The following is a 22,476-nucleotide window of genomic DNA, read 5'->3' on the forward strand; positions in this document are numbered from 1 at the left end:
CAAAGGAGGGCACTTCAAGAGAGAGTCGCCAGTGGAGAGATTAAGTGAGCTCAGTACTTGACTTCGCAGTTTAGAGTCGGTGACCTCAGCAAGAGCAGTCTTGGTCGAGTGAGGGTGCAGGATGCCAGAGAGGAATGGATGGCAGGCAGTGTAGTTAGTGCAGGGGCTCTGATTCCCATTGAAGGAGATTCCCGTTCAACCACGCAGTGGCCGAGTGGGCTTTGGCGAGTCGTTTATACAGTCAAAGCATCTGTTTCCTTGTGTGTGGAAATGGCATAAAGGATAATAAAGTGCTGGGGACAGCATCTGGTATACTGTTAGTGCTCAATAAATGCACTTGCTGACATTGTTACTTTTGCCAACAGTTTGGCTGTGAAGGGAAACAGAGGGCTTGAAGCAGGTGGGGAACACCAGGAGTGTCTTCTCAAGTGAGAAGGGCATGCGTCTCATGGAGCGGAGGAGAAAGACAGATCCGGAAGGGAGCTAGTGCAGATTTTGGAGAAGGCAGGATGGGGGCTGTGAGGCCCTGGAATCAATCCTGGACCCACCCAGAAAGGGGTGTGTGGGGTTAGTGTTTGACAGAAGGAACACCTTATCCACAGGCAGTATGAGTTTGGAGGCCATCAGCAACGGAAGGGGCAGAGTAGCATGGAAGACTTTTGCCTGGCCTGAGGAAGGCTTGGCTATCGACATGCCAGAGTGGCTTAAAACCCCAGATAAACCCCAGAGTGGCTTAAAACCCCAGGTGCTCTTGTTGGCAAGAGCACCTTCCACAGACGACAGCTGATATTGCTTCAAGGACTTCCCTGTTTGCTTCTACCTTAAAGCCCAAGGCTTTCTATAGTAGAAGAAACTAGGAAAATCATGCTCTACCAAATGACTCCCCCCTCTGTGGGAATTTAGTGGGGAAAAATACTGGCTTCTGCCTCCATTGTTAAGTGCTTCTTTGCATGGAGTTAATTTACCAGGGAGAGGGGCAGTTCTAACTTGAGTAGACTTGCCTGTGTATTTCATATTTTTCCTCTGAAACTTCTGGGGAGAATTTTTGGAAGTGAAAAGTAAAAGCAGAAAACAACTTGTAGTGCTAAGATTATGATGTAGAATTTTATAACTCATATAATTATAGAACTCATTTCAAGTGGTTCGGGCCATTTGCTTTTCCCCCGCAGACCCTAAAGCTGAGCACTCGCTGTTAGATCACAGAAGTGCCTGCGGCAGTGTCTGTACTGTGGGTGGGAACCCGTGGAGGCTTTGCCCTGGAGTGGGTGAGCCTCAGGACCGGCTGCCCCAGGCTGGAGCTTCTTATATCTCTGCAAGGATCAACTCCAGGTTTATGGTGCAACAGAAAAGTACCAGATTCCTACAGGGTCCCTGGGAATAGCAGCAGAGTCCTAGAAATAATCTGTTTCCTGCTCAGGGTCCAAGGAGATTTAACAGTGCAGGAATCTCTACCTTAAGGGATTCCACACTGGGACCTGAATGAGCACTCAGAGTCTCCTGACTCTAGGAACAGCCCAGTAAGTAGTTCATTAGTATAACAGGTCTTTCCTTGAAAACTTTAGTCGAGACAATAGCATTATTTTTGCATGGTAGTCTACTTTGTTACCTTCCTGAGTGTTTGTGAGATGGGTGTCAAACCTTTTCTCATGTTCACACAACCTTTTTTACCTTCATCCTGTGGCTAAAGCCCTTGTCACAGCCTTAAACATTTTTTTTAACAGTTTCAATACCTGTAGGTGATGGGGCTTCTAGAGCCAGATGAAAGCCAGTCCATTTAGGAATATGGAAAACCAGACAGTTCCACCTTCCCTGTATGTGATCATTGTCGTTTCTCGAATTCCTCTTAGAAGGGGGAGTTATTTTTCACCTGTTTGGAGCAGCTTCTGCAGCCCCTCATCTGAAACATTGCAGCGTTACCATCCAGCACAGGGCGACGGTACATAAGACTTGTTTCACGGCAGGTTACGTCGAGCGCCTGACGTTTCCACTGTCCACGTTCGGGCCCAGCGAGGCCTTGTTTGCTAGCTGCAGCGCTGTCTCAGGGCTGCCCTCCTATCTGCTCTCTCCTTCGCTCACCGCTCACACTCACCTCCTTGCTTTTTGCTCTGCACTCAACTGCTCAGAGCCAACAACAGGCTAATTTTCCAATGCGTTTTCCTTGCTCAGACGGCGTTCCCCAAATGCAGCCTGTGCTTTCCTAACCCTTTCACTTTCCCCTGCTTTAGCTGTGCTGAAAGTGGCCTCCATGCAGTTTCCATTCATGGTAGACGGTCCTTGAGGCCCATTCCCCTTTCAAAGCTTCCCTGATTTTTTTTCCTTTTAGGTAAATGCCTCCTTTTCTCTGAATGCTCTTGCTCTTCGAGTTTGGTTGTCCAGCTTGGCGGAGCCTTGTCCGGCTTCCTGGATTATAACCTTGAGGGGAGAATCTTCCTTGAGCTGGCCCCGGGCCTGGTGCAGTCAGGCCTTACTTACTAAACTGCCTAGAGCTGTGAGGCTGGGTCTGGAGTCCCTGGGCCACATTTGTTGCTCATTCAGGGGAGGTGGAGCATCACGTTTGAAATGACGTGTTTCAGTCACATAACATTTGTGAATGGCCAGAACAGTTGGCCATAGTTAATTCAGTTCCAAATCTCATTTACAGGACTGAATTTTTCTAAAGGGTGTGTGTCTGATGTTAGCACATAGGTTGAATTTCCTGGGAATAAGGAGTCTGGGCATCCTGACATTTTTCCAAGGATCTCAGACTCTCTGGGTACAGCTCCTTCTGTTTGCCAAAGAGGAAACTGAAGCCTGTGTCACATGGAAGCTCATAACATAGCTGAAACCCGAACCAAGGGCTTCTCATTTCCAGTGAAATTCCTTTTCTCTCTCCTAGCCACTTTTTTGAATTGTGTTTGTTTTATATGCAGAGAAAAAGGTGGCCAAAGTTTATTAAAAAATCAAAGGAGAGAAGAAGATTAAAGAAAAAATGTTAGGTAATTTAAGACTAAGATATTCTTTCAAAATAACACTGTGGGCTTCCTTGTACACATGTCCTGCTGCTGAGGGAAGGCTCAGCTGTTTGCAGAAAGCGGATGTTTTTAGAATAAGGCCTAAGAAAGTGCTAAGGGCTAAGCAAGTCATGGAGTTAGTCCTGGACTTTTGGGGTTTGGGAGGCACCCAGTAAATAGTACCTCTTCTCTGTGCAAGCTCAGCACAGGGAAGAAAGAGGTTAGTAGGAGTTAGGCGGATGGAGACTTGAGGTGTCACCTTTAGTATTAATATGGCTGGTGCTGGAGATAGAAAAAAAGAGCTACAAATAGGAGGTAACAAAGGAATGTTAGAGAGCAGGGAGGCAGGGAAACTTCGAGGCAGGAAAATGGAGGGAGGAAGAAAAGATTGCTGTCAGGATTCTCCCTATGAGGTGAGGATTTTGGAAGGGATTCTCTGGTCTCTGGGTTGTTTGCACCTTCGAGGAAAACGGGAGAGGGACTTGCTGAAGGTCACAAGGCTTCTGTTGATCGGCAGGTTGGAAACTCTGATGTCCACTCCTAGACCAGCCTCCGAACCCTCTTGGTGGAGGGCTGCTTGGTGGCAGGAGAAAATGGAAAGATTGTGTTTTGGAAAGCTTGCTTGAGTCTTTGAAAACAGTTGCACAGGTTACATTTAAGAGCTTCTTCAATTAAGTATTTTTTGGATTAGATGGCTTGTAAAATGTCCATGTATACATGTACATTCATACATGCACACATAATATATATACATATATACACATACTATGTATTTTATATATTATATATATTTTGTATTTTATGTCTTTAAGCACGCTTATAGATTGTTATAGTGTATGTTTTTTCTTTTATGTGTTTTCTTTACATGCTTTTTGGTATGTTAATTTGTGGCTTTTGAATCTGAGGGAAAATTGAGTCATAATAATGATTAATAACTACTGAAAATGTGACCTGCCACGTGAGATTTTATGTGGTTGTTTTCCTTAAAAATACAGATCTGGTGATGGTTTCAGCCTTTCGGAGCAACCCTGGCTATCGTCCCATCCTTTCCTTGTCATAAATAGTCTAACAAATTTTTAGGGGCCAAAGCTTCCTCCCTCTGCAGCCCCCACCCCCACAACCCCCACCCACTTACCTTACTTGAATGTCATTTCTTGAATTTGGGTTTATGAAGATAGTCATGTTATCTGAATTCACCCAGAAATGAAGCCTATTGAAAATGAAATCCATCCCTATTTTTGTCTGAATGCTTACAGAACTTGTACATTATATATGAAGTTATATTAACCATAATCTAAGGTTATCCTAGATTTTTGTAACTGTAGAATTATATTCGACTTCTAATAATTCAATTTTAGCATTTAAAATCTAGTTCAGACTCATCTATAAGATAGTAGAATTGTATCTCATAAGAGCCATTGGCCTAGGCATATCCTCTTAACTTAGCATTCAAATTTGAAAACTATAACAAAAATTCATCTCTCTTTCTTTTTTAGCTTCTCAGACAAACTATTTAGTGGAAAGGGCTTACATTTCCAGCCAACAGTTCTAGATTTTGGAATTCAGTAAGTATCTTCTCTTTATAATTTATAAGAACTTATTTTATTTGCATTATTTACTTTCAGGATATTTTATATGTGTATGATGTCAAATACTTTTAAAATATATTCAGAATATCAAGGAAAATTAATCCTGGGAATTGTTAAAGGGAATATTTTTGTGCAAAGGAGAGTATAAGAATTGTTTTAGCCCTTTCTTTAGTTTTTAACAACTGTACCTTATAATAAACCTGTGATTGGAATTTAGTAGGAAGACAATATTAAGTTCTTGTTTTTCTAACACAAATCAGATTATTTTATAATGAAAAAGTCTAAATATTGATGGTTTCTGAATTTGTTTAATTAGATTCACTTACTGACTCATTTTTACTGCTCACTGTGCTTCAGGTTTCAAAATTGCAGCCATTAGTTATTATGATTAAGACCTTGGAAATGAGTTAAGTGGGGAAGACAGCGCATAAGCTGTAATTACTTCGTGTTAAGAACCATGAGGCGAAGGGAATGTGATGAGTGTCAGTTGAGGGACTAATCTGTGAACTCAGAGAAATTAAGAAAGAGAAGGGTGAAGTCCTGCAGGGGAGGAGGGAATTTAAAGACTCCTGTTGGCTGTGACAAAGCTTGAAACTTAAAGTGTTAAACTCCCTGGATGCAGAATATTGCTGCATTGAAGAGATAGAATTTCAGATTACTAGAGTTCCTGGGGTAGAAGTAAGAGTGTTTCAGGTGTGAAAGCTCTGTTTGCTTTAGCGGCCAGGAGAATCACTTTAGTTTTACGGAGAGCTTTTTTGAGTTACAAGAGAAGTTATGTAAATGAAATAACCCTGGTGTTAGGAGAGCATCTGGGGTAAGTTAGTGGGGATCTCCTGACGTGCCCTTCTCTATTCATTGGGGCACCTTTCTTTCCATTTCCTTCTGACCCAAAAGAGTAGAGCTGCAATGAGGGAGAATGAATTTTCAATTTAAAGTATCTTGTAGAGCTTTTTAAGGAGATTCCATAAAAGGAAGAAGAGATAAAAGTGTGCAGGGAGATTGAACTTTATAAGACTCCAGGTGCCTGCTTTTTCATTTATGAATTTTTACTCTTAGGTCAAGAAACTTTATTAGGAGCTAAATTCATAATAAAACCTCACTGATTTCAAATTCTGAGAGAGCACTGTGCTTTTATGGAAAGTCTTTATTGTAAAAAGTTTTAATGCAGGATCTACTTTAAAGAGTGTTTAGTACAGTTTGGTAGATAGTATAAGAGGGACAGTAGTAAGTATAGTTAGGTTAGTTTAACAATTCCAGGTCATGGGATGCTGGCTGTGTACAATGTATTTACTCTTCAGTAACATAAAGGTCCTGTAACCATTGCACATGGATGGATGTATATATTAGCTGCCTATGTTAATTAGCAGCATATACCAATTGCCGGTCCTGATGGCTGAAAGCACGTTGGGAAAAAAGTTTAAATTCTTTGATTTGAAAAGGTTGCTAATTTTTAGACTTGAGTCACCTTTGGATGATTTAGTTACATTTATGTAGTACTTCTATATAAAAGTACTTGTTTCTTGTCATTTGAATCTTTTATCAGCCCTGGAAGATTAAGTATTATCTGTGTGAGAGTGTGTGTGTGTGTGTGTGTGTGTGTGTGTGTGTTTTCTCCAATACCTCTGTATTTGACCATGTACTAAAATGTTGTGGGGGAGCAATGCAGTTTATAAATGAGATCTATCTAGGATATGATTATGGGAATAAATTTGTTTTCGCTGAAGTTTTAAAAATCTCAGAACAAACTAGAGTTTAAGTTGGAACCCTTTAAAAATTAGTCATTTTACCTAACTTCTGACAAATGGCATAATTTATAGGCATTAGAGGAGAACTTTAGCCAGAGTTCTCCTGATTTCTTCCCTGCCCTAGTTCAGCTTCGGCTGCTGTTTATTTTGTGCTGACCTTGGGCGAGCCCCATCCCTTTCACAGCGCTGATTTCCCTCTAGGATGCGTGATCAGGATCATGCTATTCAGTTGCCCTCTGCCTGCTTCTTAGGGTTTATTTTAAGGGTTAATATTCTGCTGGTCCTGAGACTTAAAGTGCTAATCATTCATGAGGGATTTTAATCGTTCTTTTGTAGTATTAAATTCACAGAGCATCTTCCAGTTGTCACCAGTGAAGGAAATTCTTATCCTCATAACACTTTTAAAAATAGAATTTATAAAAATAGAATAAACATAATGCAGTGGTAGCTAGGTTTCAGCCAGCGTTCCCCTTCAGTCTGGGGAAGTTCTGGTGGACGCAGTCTCCGGGCTCAGCAGCATTGCAGTCTTGCAGTTGTGTTTTCTAATCTCTCTCTCTGGGAGATATCTGTGTTCTTTGAAACAAAAAAAATCTTGTGTTCCAGTTGTGTGAATGGGATATAAAGCTTTGGGCTCAGTAGTAATAACTGCTGATTGATTCTTACTATTTACCTAAAACCTAAACCCTCAGAAGTCTGTACTTATTTAATTTATTTGAGAGAAAAGGCAGGTGTGAACCCAATACTTTTGAAGTAGAGCTTTCTGAAGTGACCCTCTCTGCTTATGGTAGTATAAAAAACGTTAGTTGTATTATTTAAGAACACTGAAAATTCAAGGTTTTAATCACACTGATGTGTATTGCACTTGTAACTGACTGTGAAGGACTTATTTTTTAAAATACACATTGGACATAGAAACCTTTAATTAAGACATTATTAAAAGCAGGAGGAAAAGCTAGAGTAACAATCCCAAGGATTTGATGGTGATAATACAGTATTTTGGTAACCCCATTGTATGTAAGTGAAACAGTTTTTCACTTTGTTTTTCGAAAAGCACAGATTTCTAATATCAGAGAAATTAGAATAAAATCAGAGAATTACAAGCATACTAAAGATGAGTCTTTGGCTGAATTTAGAGTATGGTTTTATTTGTGGGCCTTACTAATGAAAATTGTATATTTGGGTCTCTCCCACTGAAGGTATTAACACTGGAGAAATGACTTCAGTGAAATTTTTGTAGGTTCTCTATGTACTGCAGCTAATTTGACTAGAGTGAATTTGGCATTGGGTGGTGGAACCAGCAGTAAATGATTGGAGGGAACATTGCAGGTAGCTCCAGGTAGTCAGATGGGCCAGATACCAGCTCCTTTTCTCTTGTAGTTCCTTTGTCAGAGCCACCCTTGTAGGTGGGAAAGCCAACATTAAGGTCCCCAGCAGCAGGGGTATTTGCTGTAGAGCAGAGATCCTCACTCTGAGATTCATGGAGAGTTTTGAAATTAGTATAAGCTTTTGTGTGTGTTGGGGTGTTCTGAAGGACTCCTGATATTTCACTGGGTAAGAACCACTGTTAGATGGTGCTGCAGGGTTTTCACTTTTCTTAAAGGAATGGTCTGTAGCAACAATTAAGTTTTCCTTTTATAATACTTAATAAGTCTCTTTGCCAGTTGAAATCCATTCCCCCAAAAAGCCTCTTTAAACTTATTACTCAGGAAACATACCCTAAAAAACTTGGGTTTTTCTACGAGTTTCTTATCTAAACATATTTTCATTTGATTTAGAGTCGCAAGTCAGACAAGTAGTACCTGGTTCCCACTGTGTACTCTTTGCAAGCATGTTATGGCCTGGGTGGGTTGAATACTTCTAATCCCAAAACCAGTGGGCTGCTACTATGGGTTGGCATAAGTCTTGTTAAAGAAAGTTGTTTTTTTATGGTTGTGGATGAAATGTTTTATTAATAACAGGGTTTGATAATTGCTGCTTTTAACTTTGTAATGAGCATCAACAGCTTTTTTTGTTTAAAGTATATATATGGATGGATGGATATGTTACAGTTACAAGCACACAATATATTATTTTTTTCCCCATTTCCCTCCTAGGTTCCTGGGACACCCTGCCGCCAAGATTCTCTATGCTTATAACCCTAGTAGGGATAGCGAGGTCGTGGTGAATTCAGTGTTTACAGCTGCTGGACATTTCCATGTGCCTCCTGTTCATTGCAGGGTGAGTGTTGATGTGCTCTTGGAAACTATGCTGTGGCCGGCTGCCAGCTTTTCTTGCTTTCTTTGGCCTCGAGTTTTTACTTTCGGCTCCCTGTCTCCCCTTTTTCTGCTACCCAAACTCTTTCCCTCTGTGTGTTTGCTTTAGCACTTATTTTTTTAGTTGTTCATAGTCATGATTTTGGTGGTGGTTGATATCTCCATGGAAAAAAATTTTAAAGTCTAAACTAGGTAGTAATGGATGTATATTTAATAAAACTTCTTCATCATTAAACTCACTTAATATTATCTGCTTTGAGTGACTACCAATGTTGAAGCTTTTAGTAATGAATAAAAGTTAATAGTTGTGATCTCTTCACCTGGTGAACCTACTAAGCTAGGTAGGACTCCTTTGAAATGCAGGACTAAAAGGTAGTAAATAGCTCCTTAATAAGCTAATTTGCACCATTACACAGAGATCAAGACCCTGGCTTTCAGTAGTTTTAATTTCAGTAATCTTTAACTTTTAATGAAGATCCCAATTACCAGTGGCTTTTAGTTACTTATTTTGCTTACTTATGTCTACCTGATGCACTTTTTAAAAATTACTGTGACTGCCCTGACTGGTGTGGCTCAGTTGGTTGAGCATTGTCCCATGCACCAAAACGTCACCAGTTTGGTTCCTAGTCAGGGTACATGCCCAGGTTGCGGGATCGATCCCCAGTGGGGGGGGGGGTGCGAGAGGCTGCCGATCAATGTTTCTTTTTCTCTCTCCCTCCCTCTCTCTCTAAAATCAATTTTAAAAAATATTGTGACTAAGGAAATGACATAAGAGGGAGCCCAGTATTTTATTTACAGTAGTGCCTCCAGGTAAATGCTTTCACTGACTTTTATTTAGTATCAATGTATTTGTACATTGGTGTTTATTTAGAGCTAAAACTGTGTTAGGTTAAGGCGTTGAACACATGGGTGTGGAAGAGGAGGGACCAGGAGAGACGTGAGGCAACTGAGTCCAATCCCAAGTGAAAGGATTTGGCAACATACATAAGTCCATACTTATGTTCTTTTAGATTGTGCTTGTTGATCTGTGTTGGAGATTCTCAGAGATTCCTGCTACTTATAAAGCAAGTGTGCAGAATATGCAAACATTTGTTCACAGAAATCATCCAAAAGAAAGTCTGTGAAAGACTATTTTTCCAAGGGGGCCATTGCAGATGGCTAATTAGGTACCTCTCTTTCAGGTAATTCCAGCAATGGGGAAAACTTCCTTCAGAATTATTTTCTTACCTACTGAAGAAGGGAGCATTGAAAGTTCTTTATTTATTAATACCTCCTCATATGGAGTCCTTTCCTATCACGTAAGTAACTTTTTCCTTCAGTCACATAGTTTGGTTGTTGACTTAACAAAGGGGTTTGGCTAGTTTAAAAAAGACATTTGGACATGTTGCCGCCTGGCTTATGCCATTAATATTATATGGCTGTCAGCAATGCTAAACTCCCCAGCCTTCCCCATCTTCTGCCTCGTGGCGCACACAGGTGGCTGTGCAGAGCGTAACTCTCGCCATGCGTCTTTGAAGGGTACTGGAACAAAAGAATGAAATCTACCGTAGAGTTTTCTAGTATAAAATACAGCAGGCTTTCAAAGCTCACGGTCCTCACCCCACAGACAGTCCAGAAGGAGGGACCTATAGGGGGAATTTCTAGCCACTTGGCCTCCCCCCCTCCTGGGCTCAGGAATATTTCCTATCAGGGAACGTGGATTGTGTGCTTGGGGGCCATTTTCCAGGGACCTCACTGTTCTTATCAAGGCACTAGGAAAGGGGAGTAAGGTATCTTGTTGTGGTTGTTCCCCAAAATAGTTAAGAATGTTTGTCTTAAGTTGTACCTGTGACATCTTTAAGAGGGCTTGGCAAGAAGTCATTTAAGTGCCAACATCTATCTCACCATTTTTGTGGTGAATCCTCACTGGATTCTATTACACACGTGGTCCCATATCAGAGAAGTTGACTATTTGTGAAAAGATGTGTTACAATGAGGAACATTCTGCTTAAATTCAGCAACTTTTGTTGCTTTTTTTGGGGTAGTCAGATATAAATATAATTGGATAGAGTCTTGAAGGCCAAGGTGGTGAGTACAGATTTCCTTTGGAAAGGTATTTTAGCATGATGGCAAAAGTGTTTCAAAACTACCAGAGGAGCCCTAGCTGGTTCGGCCCAGTGGTTAGAGCATCTGCCTGGGGACTGAAGCGTTCCAGGTTCAATTCCAGCCAAGGGCATGTACCTCGGTTTCAGGCTCAATCACATGCAGGAGGCAACCAATCTATGTGTCTCTCTCACATTGATGTTTCTCTCTCTCTCTCTCTCCCTTCCACTCTTTAGGGGAAAAAAATGGAAAAAATATCCTCAGATAAGTATTAAAAAAACAACAACTAACAGAGAAATAATCCCCCCTCGCCCTCTCTCTTTCCTGCAGGTATCTGGAATTGGTACTCGCAGAATCTCTACAGAAGGGTCTGCACAGCAGCTCCCCAACGCCTATTTTCTGCTTCCGCAGGTCCAGAGCATCCAGCTTTCACAAACACAGGTAATTTTAACAGTCGATTTATTTTGAATGCCGGTCATCACCAAGGTTTGTAGCCCTCTAAATTTATGTATCTTTTGCAGAGTACATACAGCTTTTTTATACAGAACAAGGATTTTACTTTTTTTCCTGCTTTTTGAAAAAAATACTGATATATATAGAAACCGTGTATGTCTATAAAGAGTTTTTCTTTTTAATGGCTGTATAGTCCGTGGTGCTAACATTTCCTAGTTTGTTTAGTCCTGTTGCTGGTAATTAGAAAGGTTTCCAGTTTTTCATTATTGTTACCATTAGGCCATGTACATATTTTATAAGTTTCTTAGTTCCCTTTAAATTACCCGTTTCCTTGGGGTATATTTCATAAAGAGGGATTCTGTAGTTAAAGACTATGAACGTTTTTATAGAGCTTGTTAAATCTTGCCAGGTTGCTTTTTAGGAAGACAGAACCTCAGTAGTTACCAGTAATGATATTCCTCCAGGAATGTCTTACTACCTTCCCCTCTCCCTGCTTCCAGTCCTGCCTGTGTGTGGCTTCATGCAAAGGAATATTTTTGATGTTTTAGACGGTATATAACGACACCCTCACATTCTTTTGATACACATTTCATTAATAGCATATGGGTTTAGCCATTTTTTCCCTTTGATTATCCACATTTCCTTGTAACTCAATAATTTTCAAAATTGAAAAAACTCTTGAGCTAATCTATTATGAACCTTACGTATCCTTTTTTAAAAAAATTAAAATGTAGTTCACATATAGTATTCTATTTTAGTTTTAGGTGTACAACATAGTGATTCAATGTTTATATACCTGCAAGGTGATTGTCATAAGTCTAGTACCCAGCTGTCACCATACAGAGTTATTCTGATATTAGTGACTACCTTTCTTTCTGTTTAGTGAATAAAGAACATTGTATAGAATTCTTTCTCAGTCACAGCAGTACCTGGGCTCTCCTTCATTCAGCAGCCTCCTTGCGCCTCTGCATTTCTGTCTTTATGGAGCTTATATTCCAGTGGGCAAGACAGACAAAATGAATTTACCTGTAATGCAACGCCTGGGGGCTTTGTCACCGTGTAAATAATTATTAAACATTTTTAATATTATTTTCATTTTTATAAAATTGAATGGCCCCTCCTGCAAGGGTTTAGATTTCTTTTACTTTGCAAATTTGGATTTGTTTTAAATCCTAAACTTAGTGGGGCCTTATTGAAAGGTTTTAAGCCGGAGACTGATGTGGTCTGACCTGCGTGTTTGTAACTGCCTGCAAGGGCTAGAGTAAGTTTAACTTGCATATGCTGACAGCATCACTTTTTTCCTATGAACATTTTTAGCCTTATCTCAGGCTGTCCTTCAGCAACGGGGGGGCAGCCGAGAATGTCCAGGTTTCTCTGGTGACTGAGATTGGGAGCTTCGAGAGCTAGATGCCATATTAGGGGTAACACAAGTGTTAAAACAGAGGTGAGTGTTCAGATTACTTTAGTTAGTGGGGTTCATTTAAGGATGCATGGAATTAAGTAAGGGTCTCATCGAGAGGTCTCAGAGTGAGACCTGGATATGACAGGAGCGTGTACATTATCCGCTCTCCTGGAAGATCCTGTCAGTTGGCCGTGATGCCACTGGCCTCTTCCGTATCCACACCATTGTCATCTCTCTCCTCACTACGACAGTAGCCCCTTAACTGGCAGCATGTACTGTGGCCCTTTCTAGTCTTTTTCCCAGAAATGCAAGTTGGATCCCGTTAGTCACCTGCTTCACCCCTTTCTCACATTCCTCTAGGCCGTGGGATTCACACCCTGTCCTTACGGGAGCAGGTGGCTGTAAGGCCCTCCGCAGCGTGGCCACCGTGTCTCTTCAGTCTCGTAGCACACCACACTTGCTCTCTGCATTACAGGCACACCAGCCTTCCTCAGCTTGCTGGCACATGCTGTCTGTTTTCACCCCTGCCACAGGTCCTTTGTGTCTGCAGTTTCCTAAAACTCCCCCTCCCCCAGCTTTCCATTCTTCCTTTATCAGCTTAACTTCTTCCAGGAATCTCTGCCCATTAAGTAATCACACACCCTGTAACGCGGTTACTGAGCCACTCTTTCCTTCACTCCGTGGAATTTGCGCCGTGAGAGCAGGGCTGTCTGGCTCGGCTTTCCTCGCCCAGCCCAGCGCCTGCGTTCGGAGGTGCCCGGTGAACATGGGTTGAGCGAAGTTCTGGCCTCAGCAGGTCTATAGCCCGCCCATCAGGAGCACTTTCCGTTGCTCCCTGTCCTGTGGCACACGTTGGTGGTGACTTGGTTTTCCTTGGTCTTTGTTTGTGTTAGCTAATACTAAATTCTCTGTTTGGTTTCTTTTTTCTCTTTTGCATTTTAATTTATTTTTTAACAGCCTTATTGAGGAAGATTCACTTACCATAAAATTCACCCACTTAAAGTGTAGAATTCAGTGGTTTTTAGTATAGTCGCAAAGTTGTGCAACCATCACCACTCTCTAATTTTAGAACATTCTCATCGCCCTAGTCCCTGGTGACCACCACTCTGTTTTCGGCCTTTATAGATTTGTCTATTCTGGACATTTGATATAAATGAAATGTGTGGTTTTCTGTGATTGGCTTCTTTCACGTAACAGTGTTTTCAAGTTTCATCCATGTCATACCATATATTGGCCTTTCATTCCTTTTCATTGCCAAATAATAGACCATTGTATGGATGTACCACATCTTATTGAACTATTTATCAGTTGGTGGGCATTTGAGTTGCTTCCACTTTTTGCCACTTAAAGCTTTTATACCTAGGGATCTAAGTGGAATTGGATTTTAGTATAATTTATTGAGTATTTTTAAATGATCTGGCTTAAACATGAACAAAGGTGAAGGCTCCAAAACATGCAGATGCTGCTCGACTCCTCCAGACTGCGATGATATGCTGATCAGAGAATAAAATAGCAGGGCTAGTTCACAAAACCGTGAGCCTGGATCAGAACAGAAAACAGCAGGTGCGCTTGCTGTGCTGCATTAAGGACACAGTCCAAGTGGTGTTTTTAGATGGCACTCTGTTTCAAAGCTTGAGAGAATTGCGAGTTGTCAGAATGATCACAGACAACATCATACAATTTGTTGCTGCAATTCCATCATGAGAAATGAAATAGAAAACAATCAGAAAACCGATGCATACCCTTGTGCATTGTTGTAATACATATGATTTGACACACGTGACGCACTTTCCTCCACTGTCTCTCAGATGTAAGGAAGCTGAACTAGGTTCTGGTCACCTACCAGGATGGCTAGAGGCTGGAGATGGTGAGAGAAAGAGAGAGAGAGGGAGAGAGAGGGAAAGAGAGGGAGAGGGAGAGAGAAACATCAATCAGTTGCCTCCCATGTGCATCCCACCTGGGGATCCATCTTGCAACCTGGGTATGTGCCCTGGCTGACCAGGAATCAAACCTACAACCGTTTGGTGTACAGGATGACGCTCTAACTAACTGAGCCCCCTGGCTAGGGCTGGTGATGGCTTCTTAAACAAAACTGTTCGTTATTTTCCTAGTCACTGTGCTCGCTGGGTCTCCTGTTGTCTACAGGATAAAATCTAAGTGCCTTCGCTTGGCGTGCAAGGGCCTCCATCGCCTGGCTCCAGCCTCTTCTCTCGTTGCTGCCAGAACATGGCACCCCCGTTTTACAAACCACCTCACCCCCATAAGCTCTTACCCCACTCGAACTCTAATTAACCTCCTCATTCTATCCTTCGAGACCCAGTCCAGATACTACCTCCTCTGAAACCTCCATGTTCCAAGGCAAGTGTTTGCTCTGGTCCCACGCACTTCGTTCAGATCCCCGCCTTAACAGTTACTGTCCCATGTTGTCCCCTCGCCTGCTCTTCCATGAGGCTCTCTAGGACAGGATGTTTCTTTTTCATTTTTATCATCGCAGCATCAACTTAATGTTCAGTACATTGACGGCCCCCAGAGTTTTTAATAGATAGATGAGTCAATGGCATCTGAGTTGACATCCCCAAATAGTACTTCTGCCCCTCGCAACATCTAAGGATTGCGTCACTTCACCTTTTCTCCACATCAACCAGTTTGACCTTCAACAGATTTACTGCCAGGGCAGGTGGTATCACTCTTATTTTAGAAATTGTCGAATGGACTTAGAGTTTAAGTTACGTGGCAGAGGTTGAGAGCAGAGCCAGGATGGGCAGTCCCAGCTCAGTATGCTTTCAGTTTTTGCCCATATATAGTAAGTGTCATAATGATTTTCATTTCTTTTGACTTAGTAATTCCTGTGCAGGAAAGATACTGCAAATAAAATGCGGAGGGTTTTTTTTGCAGCATTTTATAATGGCAAACAATAGTAGAAAGAGTTAAACGCTCAACAGCGGGAAACAGGATGTGTTAAATTTGAGTGTCTCAACATAGTAGACTATTAAGTAGTTCTTCCAAGTCATTACGATCTCTACATAGAAATCTCTGACAAGTGATTTGCAGGGTACAAGCTAGACTATACTCTGTGATTGTAACTATAAAATATATGATGGGATATACTATGTAAGTAGAGTTGTATTAGGATCATGAAAAAGCAGGAGATTCTGTTTTTTCATGTTTTCTTCAGAGCTGTTTTGGATCCAAGCCATTGAGATTTAGGGAGTGTTTCAGTGATTTATTTGGGCAAAAAAGAATACTTGAAATTGGCACACTCTCATAATCTGGCATGTGGGGTCACTATAGCAGTAAGCCTGTCTCAAACAGGTCAAAGAACTTACATTATTGTTATTGGAATAATTGTAAAATAACACATATTGTTAAAAATGGAATTATAAGGCAACATGGGCAACTCAGTAAAGGGTGTGTGTGTATGTGTATGTGTGTGTTCCAACATGGTATCAAATTAATTGTCTAAAAGTATGGTTATAAAAAAATTATAATGTAGTTATAAGAAAAGGGGGAAATCAGAGAAGTGAAAAATTAAAAATATACCCCAAGGCCACAGTCACACTCAGCAAAAGTAACTAAGATAAGAAATTTTTTTTTTGTCATCTCCTTTTAGTATTTTTTTCTGAGTGTGTGACTGTGTGATGAGAGGTCCCCTCCCCCACCGTGGTGTCATGTCACGGGGCTGTGTGAAGGAGAGATTATTTCTGGGTATCCCGTATGATATATTCCAGACCAGGAGTTCCTAACCTTTTAAGACTGGCACAACCTTTGCTTTTGGAGTGTGAGGTCAGGCCCTGTGCCGTCCTGCCCGGGACAGGTGCTGAGCAAGGCCTGCAGTGGAGTCTGCTGCCTGGGGGGTGCCCTGGGTTGTTCCCTGCTCCTTGCCTCCAGAGGTGCTGATCTCTGTCAATGAAATTTGGCAGTGTGGAAGCAAAGCTGTAAAATCAGCGTAGGGAGGAGAACAAGGAGCACCTTTTTCCATCACAGGTTGACAGGAGGAATGGAAGGGCTTGGATTTCTCACGAACATAAGTTACAAAAGTCTGATCTAAGATTCGAAGATGGAAAATAGAGAAGAGAGAATGGTTGACGGCCTCTGTAACTGCTGTGATTTCCTGATCGTCTTACATAATTCATTTTAAATGAAATAAAACAGAATTTCTGGGTGGAGTAGCTGAGAATTCTTACACGTCTGTGTGTCTTCATAATGTATTTAAGACCATGTCTCTGCTTGATGAAAGTTGTTTGATTTTCTTACATAAGAATCATAGACTGACCAACTCTGGAAAGTTATCACTGTATGTTTGGTAGATACATACCATTACCTAATGTCTCCCTACTACCTACCTCTGAATATAGTTTTTAAAAGCAACCCCAGCTGGTGTTGCTCAGTGGTTGAACATTGACCCATGAACCACGAGGTCACCAGTTCGATTCCTGGTCAGGGCACATGCCTGGGTTGCGAGCTCGATCCTCTGTAGGGGGACTGCAGGAGGCAGAAGATCGATGATGTTTCTTTCTCATCAGTGTTTCTATCTATCCCTTTCCCTTTCTCTCTCTCTCTAAAAAAATATAAAAATAAACAAATAAAAGCAAGGAAATTGCCTGAATCTAAAAAAATTTCTTCTTCGGAGCCATGAGTGGGAATGATTCAATGGATTGGGAGCTTGGGAAGAAGAGGGATAGAGGTTGGTGAGTAGAGAAAGGAAGGAAGCAAGGTAAAGCCTAGAGAGAAATACCAGGAGGTGTGGGTGTGGGTGTTTCTCTCCCCTTGTCTGTATTTTACAGGCCAGTGGAGTCTCCTGGCTACTAGAACACAGTTTCCTGGTGCCTCTTTAAACTCAATGTTCCCTTTGTCTCTTTTTCTTGCCTCTCAGGAAAATTGATTCTCTCCTTATTGAAAACTCTGAGAGTAATACTGAAAAACTTTTGTTTTTATGTATGTGTTTCCTGGACTAAGATTATAAGCTCCTTAAGAGCAGGAATCATGTTCTAATCAATATTTTTCTTGTTACCTAGTATAGAGCCTTGGTCTATCACCATGTGGTAAATAAACGCTTGATAATTGAATAAATGTCTTTAAAAGGAAGAAATTACCATCTTAGCTATTTATGAAGTTATAAGACACGCATTTTTTATGTCATTCATTATAATATTCTAATATAATGATAATATAATATTCTAATATAAAATTTTATTAGAAGACTTGAAAATGCCCAATATTTAGCACCTCTCTTCCTGGCCAGGTTCTGAACTAGTAGATTTATAAGAATCAGGGGTTAGGGAACTAAAATGCTACCTTTTTATTACTGGTAAGCCACATTCTTCTGTATCAGCTAAGGTAAGAAGAGAGCCGGAGTTGGCAACGCCCCATCTCTTAGGTACACCATGGGTGGTCCCCTGGAAGGGAAGTTTGAATCAAGGACAGACACCCTTACCCAGGGTGTAGGGTGAAGGAGAAAGAAACCAGCTCCTCCCATATCTCCCCCTCATCACCACTGCCTATAGCACAGAATCATTTTCTGTTACCCACTAATAGGCAACTCCCTCTACCTTGAGGGGAAAGGAAGGCTTGGGGCAAGAGGACAAGTATTTAGGGGAAGAGAACCCTTCCCTTATAACGTTTCTGTTTTATACTCCTGACCCCTTGGGCTCACCTATTTCTAAGCCTGTGACCTTCCCTTCTCTGACGAGATCATCAGATGTTCAGTGGCTGTGTGTCCACCTTCCTGAGCCTGTCCCTTCTCCCAGGAGTACCATATCCCCTGTTTCTTTGTTGATCCCCCTAAGACTGCTGGGGCATACTGTTGAGTTTGCCCCTAGAAAGCTCTGAGATGAATTATAATAATCATTGATAATCTGCTCCAAAGCCTATACCCAAGGTTGAAAGTTCATTTTCTCGTCTGTTTCCCATCCCAGATTCTTTTCAAATATGATATCCAGTAGAGCTTATCAGAGCTTTTGCAGTGGGATCAAATAACAGTTAAAATGCTCCAATAAAAAACACCAACCATAGTGGATGCCCCATCGGAGACATGCACAGTGTGGCGAATAAGAAGGGGAATTCTGAAACCAGGCCACCAGGCCATCTTGGTTTTGAGTGACCTTGGCCAAATTACCTAACCTCCTGTTTCTTAATTTATAAATCAAGTAGGTAATAATAGCATTACCTCATAGGATTGCTGTAGCTATTGAATAAGTTGATACATGTAAAGCGCTTAGAACTAGTACCAGGCACATAGCTCAAGCACAGTCCTCACTTAACTTTAAAACAAATATGAATATAAAGCCTCTCCTTTTATGAAACTCTAGGAGAACTTTAAAATTCATAGATTCAGTCCTTTGGCAAGACATGAAAGTTCAAGGCCATAGTCCCAATATGAAATTAGCTTGGCCTGTGAGTTAACATTCAAAGAATTTGAAGTCCTCCCTAATTCCTTCATTTTTATTTTATTTTGTATTTTGTCTTAGCTGGAGAGGTTCTCCATGCCCACATGTAACTGGGGACACCTCAGCAGCTACAGCCTGGGCTCTCTCTTGATAGAGGGTGTGCATGACTGCCTCGGGGTTTCTGAAGTTACAGTAGTTCAATACCAAGTCTCTCTTGAGCCTCACTTGAGTCTAGAACCTTAATAAGACAGACAAGAATATCAGATGATCAGCCTTACGTCCACCTGTTTTGGAAAACATGCCCCCAATTCCTGCCTTTAAGGTACTAATTCTAAACAAAAATTGTTCCCAGTACTTCTCTTTGCCAAAGGGAAGGAAGAGCACAGATAGAGAGCATCCCCGTGGTTTCAGCTGCAATTCATGCCAGTTTTTCTGAGTCCATGGTCTTGGCATTTGAACTTGATGGAGCCACTTGCTTGTCAAGAAGCTAATTTGGGACCTTGGGGGTGGGGTATGGAGGAGCCACCTGTGCTCACTAGTTCCTGTCTCAGGAAGCAGCACCTGAGCTGCACTGGCCTGCCCTGAGTTAGAACTTTGCAGTGGTTGAAGGGTAGTCTCTAGGAGTGTCTTTCTTTTCCTTTCTGCAGGGAGCCCTTGTTTCCGCCCCTGTGCTGATTGGGGCTGACCTCTGTTTAGGGATGGAGCACCTGCGGTGGCTGTGCGCACAGACACTGAGATCTGTGCACACTGTGGTTTCCTTTGCCTCTTACTGTGGACTCACTGGGGCTCTGGAACCTACTACTTAGGGAAGGCTTTTCCTCCTTTGCCCCACTTATTTCAAGCGGAGCACTGCTCTCAGCAGATTCCTGGGGGGAGCTGCTGTTGATACGTTGGGAGCTCAGCCCCTGGTGGGATAGACCTTGGCCCTGAGTCACTCCCTGTCTCCTCCAGGTTGTTAATGGCCCTTCTTTCTCTAAAGTCAAGGGCTGTGCCTCCAGGATGTGCTTATTCCGTTTCCCTCTTCCTTTGAGAAAGGCTCAGCTGAGTTTCTAGCTGTTTAACCAGCTTCTTTTGTTGGCCTCTTTCTTTCTCTAACGCTTGTAGGCTGCTACTGTTTGCTGGAATTGGTGCATTCCTTTTTTTACTTTTTCCTTATTGGTATATACAGGGTGTCCCAAAAAATGAATACACAGTTTGAATAATTATTAATTCCAATGGGTTAAATCTGAAAAGAAACATTGGAAATAATTATTATTCCAAGTGTGTATACACTTTTGGGGGACACCTGTGTGTGTGTGTGTGCACATACACACACACACTTTTTTTTTCCTCTAGATGTTTTCTTATGAGTTCTCCCAAAGCAAGAGAGATAAAATCAATAAGTTTTGAGTCTTCTGAAAGCATCTATTATTCAAGCAAATCTCCTCTTCCCTGCATTGTATCATCTTACATTGGAGATCTCTCCCATTAGACCAGTGCCTGAATCAGGCCTGGGACCAGTCTGTCTAGTCCTGCCTGGTTCCCTTTAATGGGTTTCTTCTGTGCTGTGCTTTCTCTTAGATGGAGTCTAACTCCATGAACATCAAACATATTCCCTTAGGGCACAGGCAATAACTGTGCATTCATCTACAATGCTCTGAACTTTCTGTTCTGATCTCCCTGGTCTCTCCTTCACAGCCTGTGCACATTTTATGTGATCCTTGGTCTCAGTCTTGGAAGGTGCAGGTCCTCAGTTGCTCTTACCGTGGGCTCTGTGCCTGTCTTTAGAAGTATGTTCCTCCATAGTTCCTAGAACTGAATCCTGGTTCCTCTTGGGGGAGCAATTTCAGTCTGCTGAGATCTTGTTTGTCTTCCTTATTAGTTTTTTAAAGCTCCAACAAGCACAAAGATCTATTTTCCTCATTTCAATTAGATCCCAGGCTGTCTCATTTCTCCTATTATGTCCTTGAATCGGGCTTTCAAGGTCTCCTGTTCTATTTCAGTTATGTCTAGTTGTCTCCTAAGCTTTTTCTCCAAAGGGTACCCCTCTCTTCCTTCTGTGTCATCAGTCTGCCTTCCTTTTTTTGGTTTTTGTTCCTCTTGTCCCAGTAGGAAGACTGAAGTGTGTTTCTCTAACCATCTAGCGCCTCTTTGATTCCTGGAATGATCCTGATGATTCCAAGGACAGACCTTAGTGGTTGTCTAATTTGTGTGTGCAATACTTTTGTCAAATTACTTCTCTGACTCAGCCCAATGTTGCAGCATAACTCCTTAATAAGAATACCCTTATTGCTTCTTTATTTATAAAATTCACCCCTCTTATATGGCTCTGTCACATTGGATCTTGGAAATCTGAGACGGTGGTTAGCATTTAGATGGTTAATAATCTAGCTCTAATGAACTGGGGAGAAACTTTTGAGTGAGTGGACCAACCTCTTGGTTTTAAGCTGCAGCCTTTCGCAGTTCTGGCTCTCAGCCTTGAAGATAGTGCATAAAAGAGGAGCAGAATCCAGGGCAGCCTGTCTGTCCTGCCTGCCAGGAGGTGGGCCCAGTAGTTTCTTTCAGACCTGGACATGAAAGCAACAGATAGTATTCTGGAAGCTCTGTCTTGAAGAGAGTCCTGATTGGGGATTTTTCTTTCTCTTTTCCCTTTTCCCTGTCCTTTCTCCCATTTCCTTTTCTTGTGGTAAAATAGACATACGCAAACTCACTGTTTTAACCACTTTTAAGTGTGAAGTTCAGTGGCATTAAGTACATTCACAGTGTCGTGCAACCATCCCGACCACCCATCTCTAGAACTTTTTCATCTCCCCAAACCCAAACTCTGTGCCCACTAAACACTAACTCCCCATTTTCAGCCTCTGGTAACCATTATTTCTTAGGTCTCCATGAATTTCACTGCTTTAGGTCTCCTCATAGAAGTGAAATCACACAACATTTGTCCTTTTGTGCCTGGCTTATGTCACTGAGCGTAATGTCTCCAAGGTTCATCCATGTTGTAACAGGGGTCAGGATTTCCTTCCCTTTTAAGGCTGAATAATAGCCCAGTGTGTGTCCATACTGTGTGTTTTTATTCGTCCACCCATCGATGGATTTGGGGTTATTTCCACCTTTTGACTGTTGTGTCTGATGCTATGTATATGGGTGTACAAGTATCTGAGTCCCTCTGATCACTTTGGCGTAGGTCTGTGTTTCATTTTTTGAGGAACCACACTGATTTCTGCCACAACAGCCTTTCATTCTTGCCGCGGCCGAGGCCGCTCAGGTAAAAGCTGTGCCTTTGCTGCTCAAGGTCAAGATGCAGCAGCCTGCATCTTAACACCTGAACTTTTGCCGAGCCTGGGCCCAGGTTCAAGGGCTGAGCTAGGCCTTCAGGAGCCACTTGCCATTTGCTTAAGGCCCAGAAGCATCCAGTTGTGTAAAAATAGCTGTTAGCCTTTGGACAGAACCACCATACGTTGCATGACCTACCAAGGTGAAAATCCCGCAGAGCTCTCCCGAAAGCGCCAGGCCAGATTGTAGTAATTTAGAGTCAGCCACCCAAGTGTAAAATACAGGCCACTGCCACTTGGTCCAACCCAAAGTCACAGTATCTAAG

At 41.9% G+C, this 22,476-nt stretch overlaps 1 protein-coding gene across 2 annotated transcripts in view; it reads left to right on the plus strand.

The window, feature by feature from the left end:
* Positions 1–22,476, plus strand: part of TMEM131L (transmembrane 131 like) — a 135,681-nt gene that overhangs the window by 59,578 nt on the left and 53,627 nt on the right. For both annotated transcript variants that reach the window (XM_087816514.1, XM_087816515.1), the window contains exons 4-7: positions 4,487–4,555; positions 8,418–8,541; positions 9,758–9,874; positions 10,989–11,099. In XM_087816514.1, coding sequence (XP_087672640.1) covers positions 4,487–4,555; positions 8,418–8,541; positions 9,758–9,874; positions 10,989–11,099 — 421 coding nt within the window. The remainder of the gene's footprint in view (positions 1–4,486; positions 4,556–8,417; positions 8,542–9,757; positions 9,875–10,988; positions 11,100–22,476) is intronic.

Source organism: Miniopterus natalensis, chromosome 4 (genome assembly GCF_054644295.1).
Source record: "Miniopterus natalensis isolate mMinNat1 chromosome 4, mMinNat1.hap1, whole genome shotgun sequence".
Lineage (NCBI taxonomy): Eukaryota > Metazoa > Chordata > Mammalia > Chiroptera > Miniopteridae > Miniopterus > Miniopterus natalensis.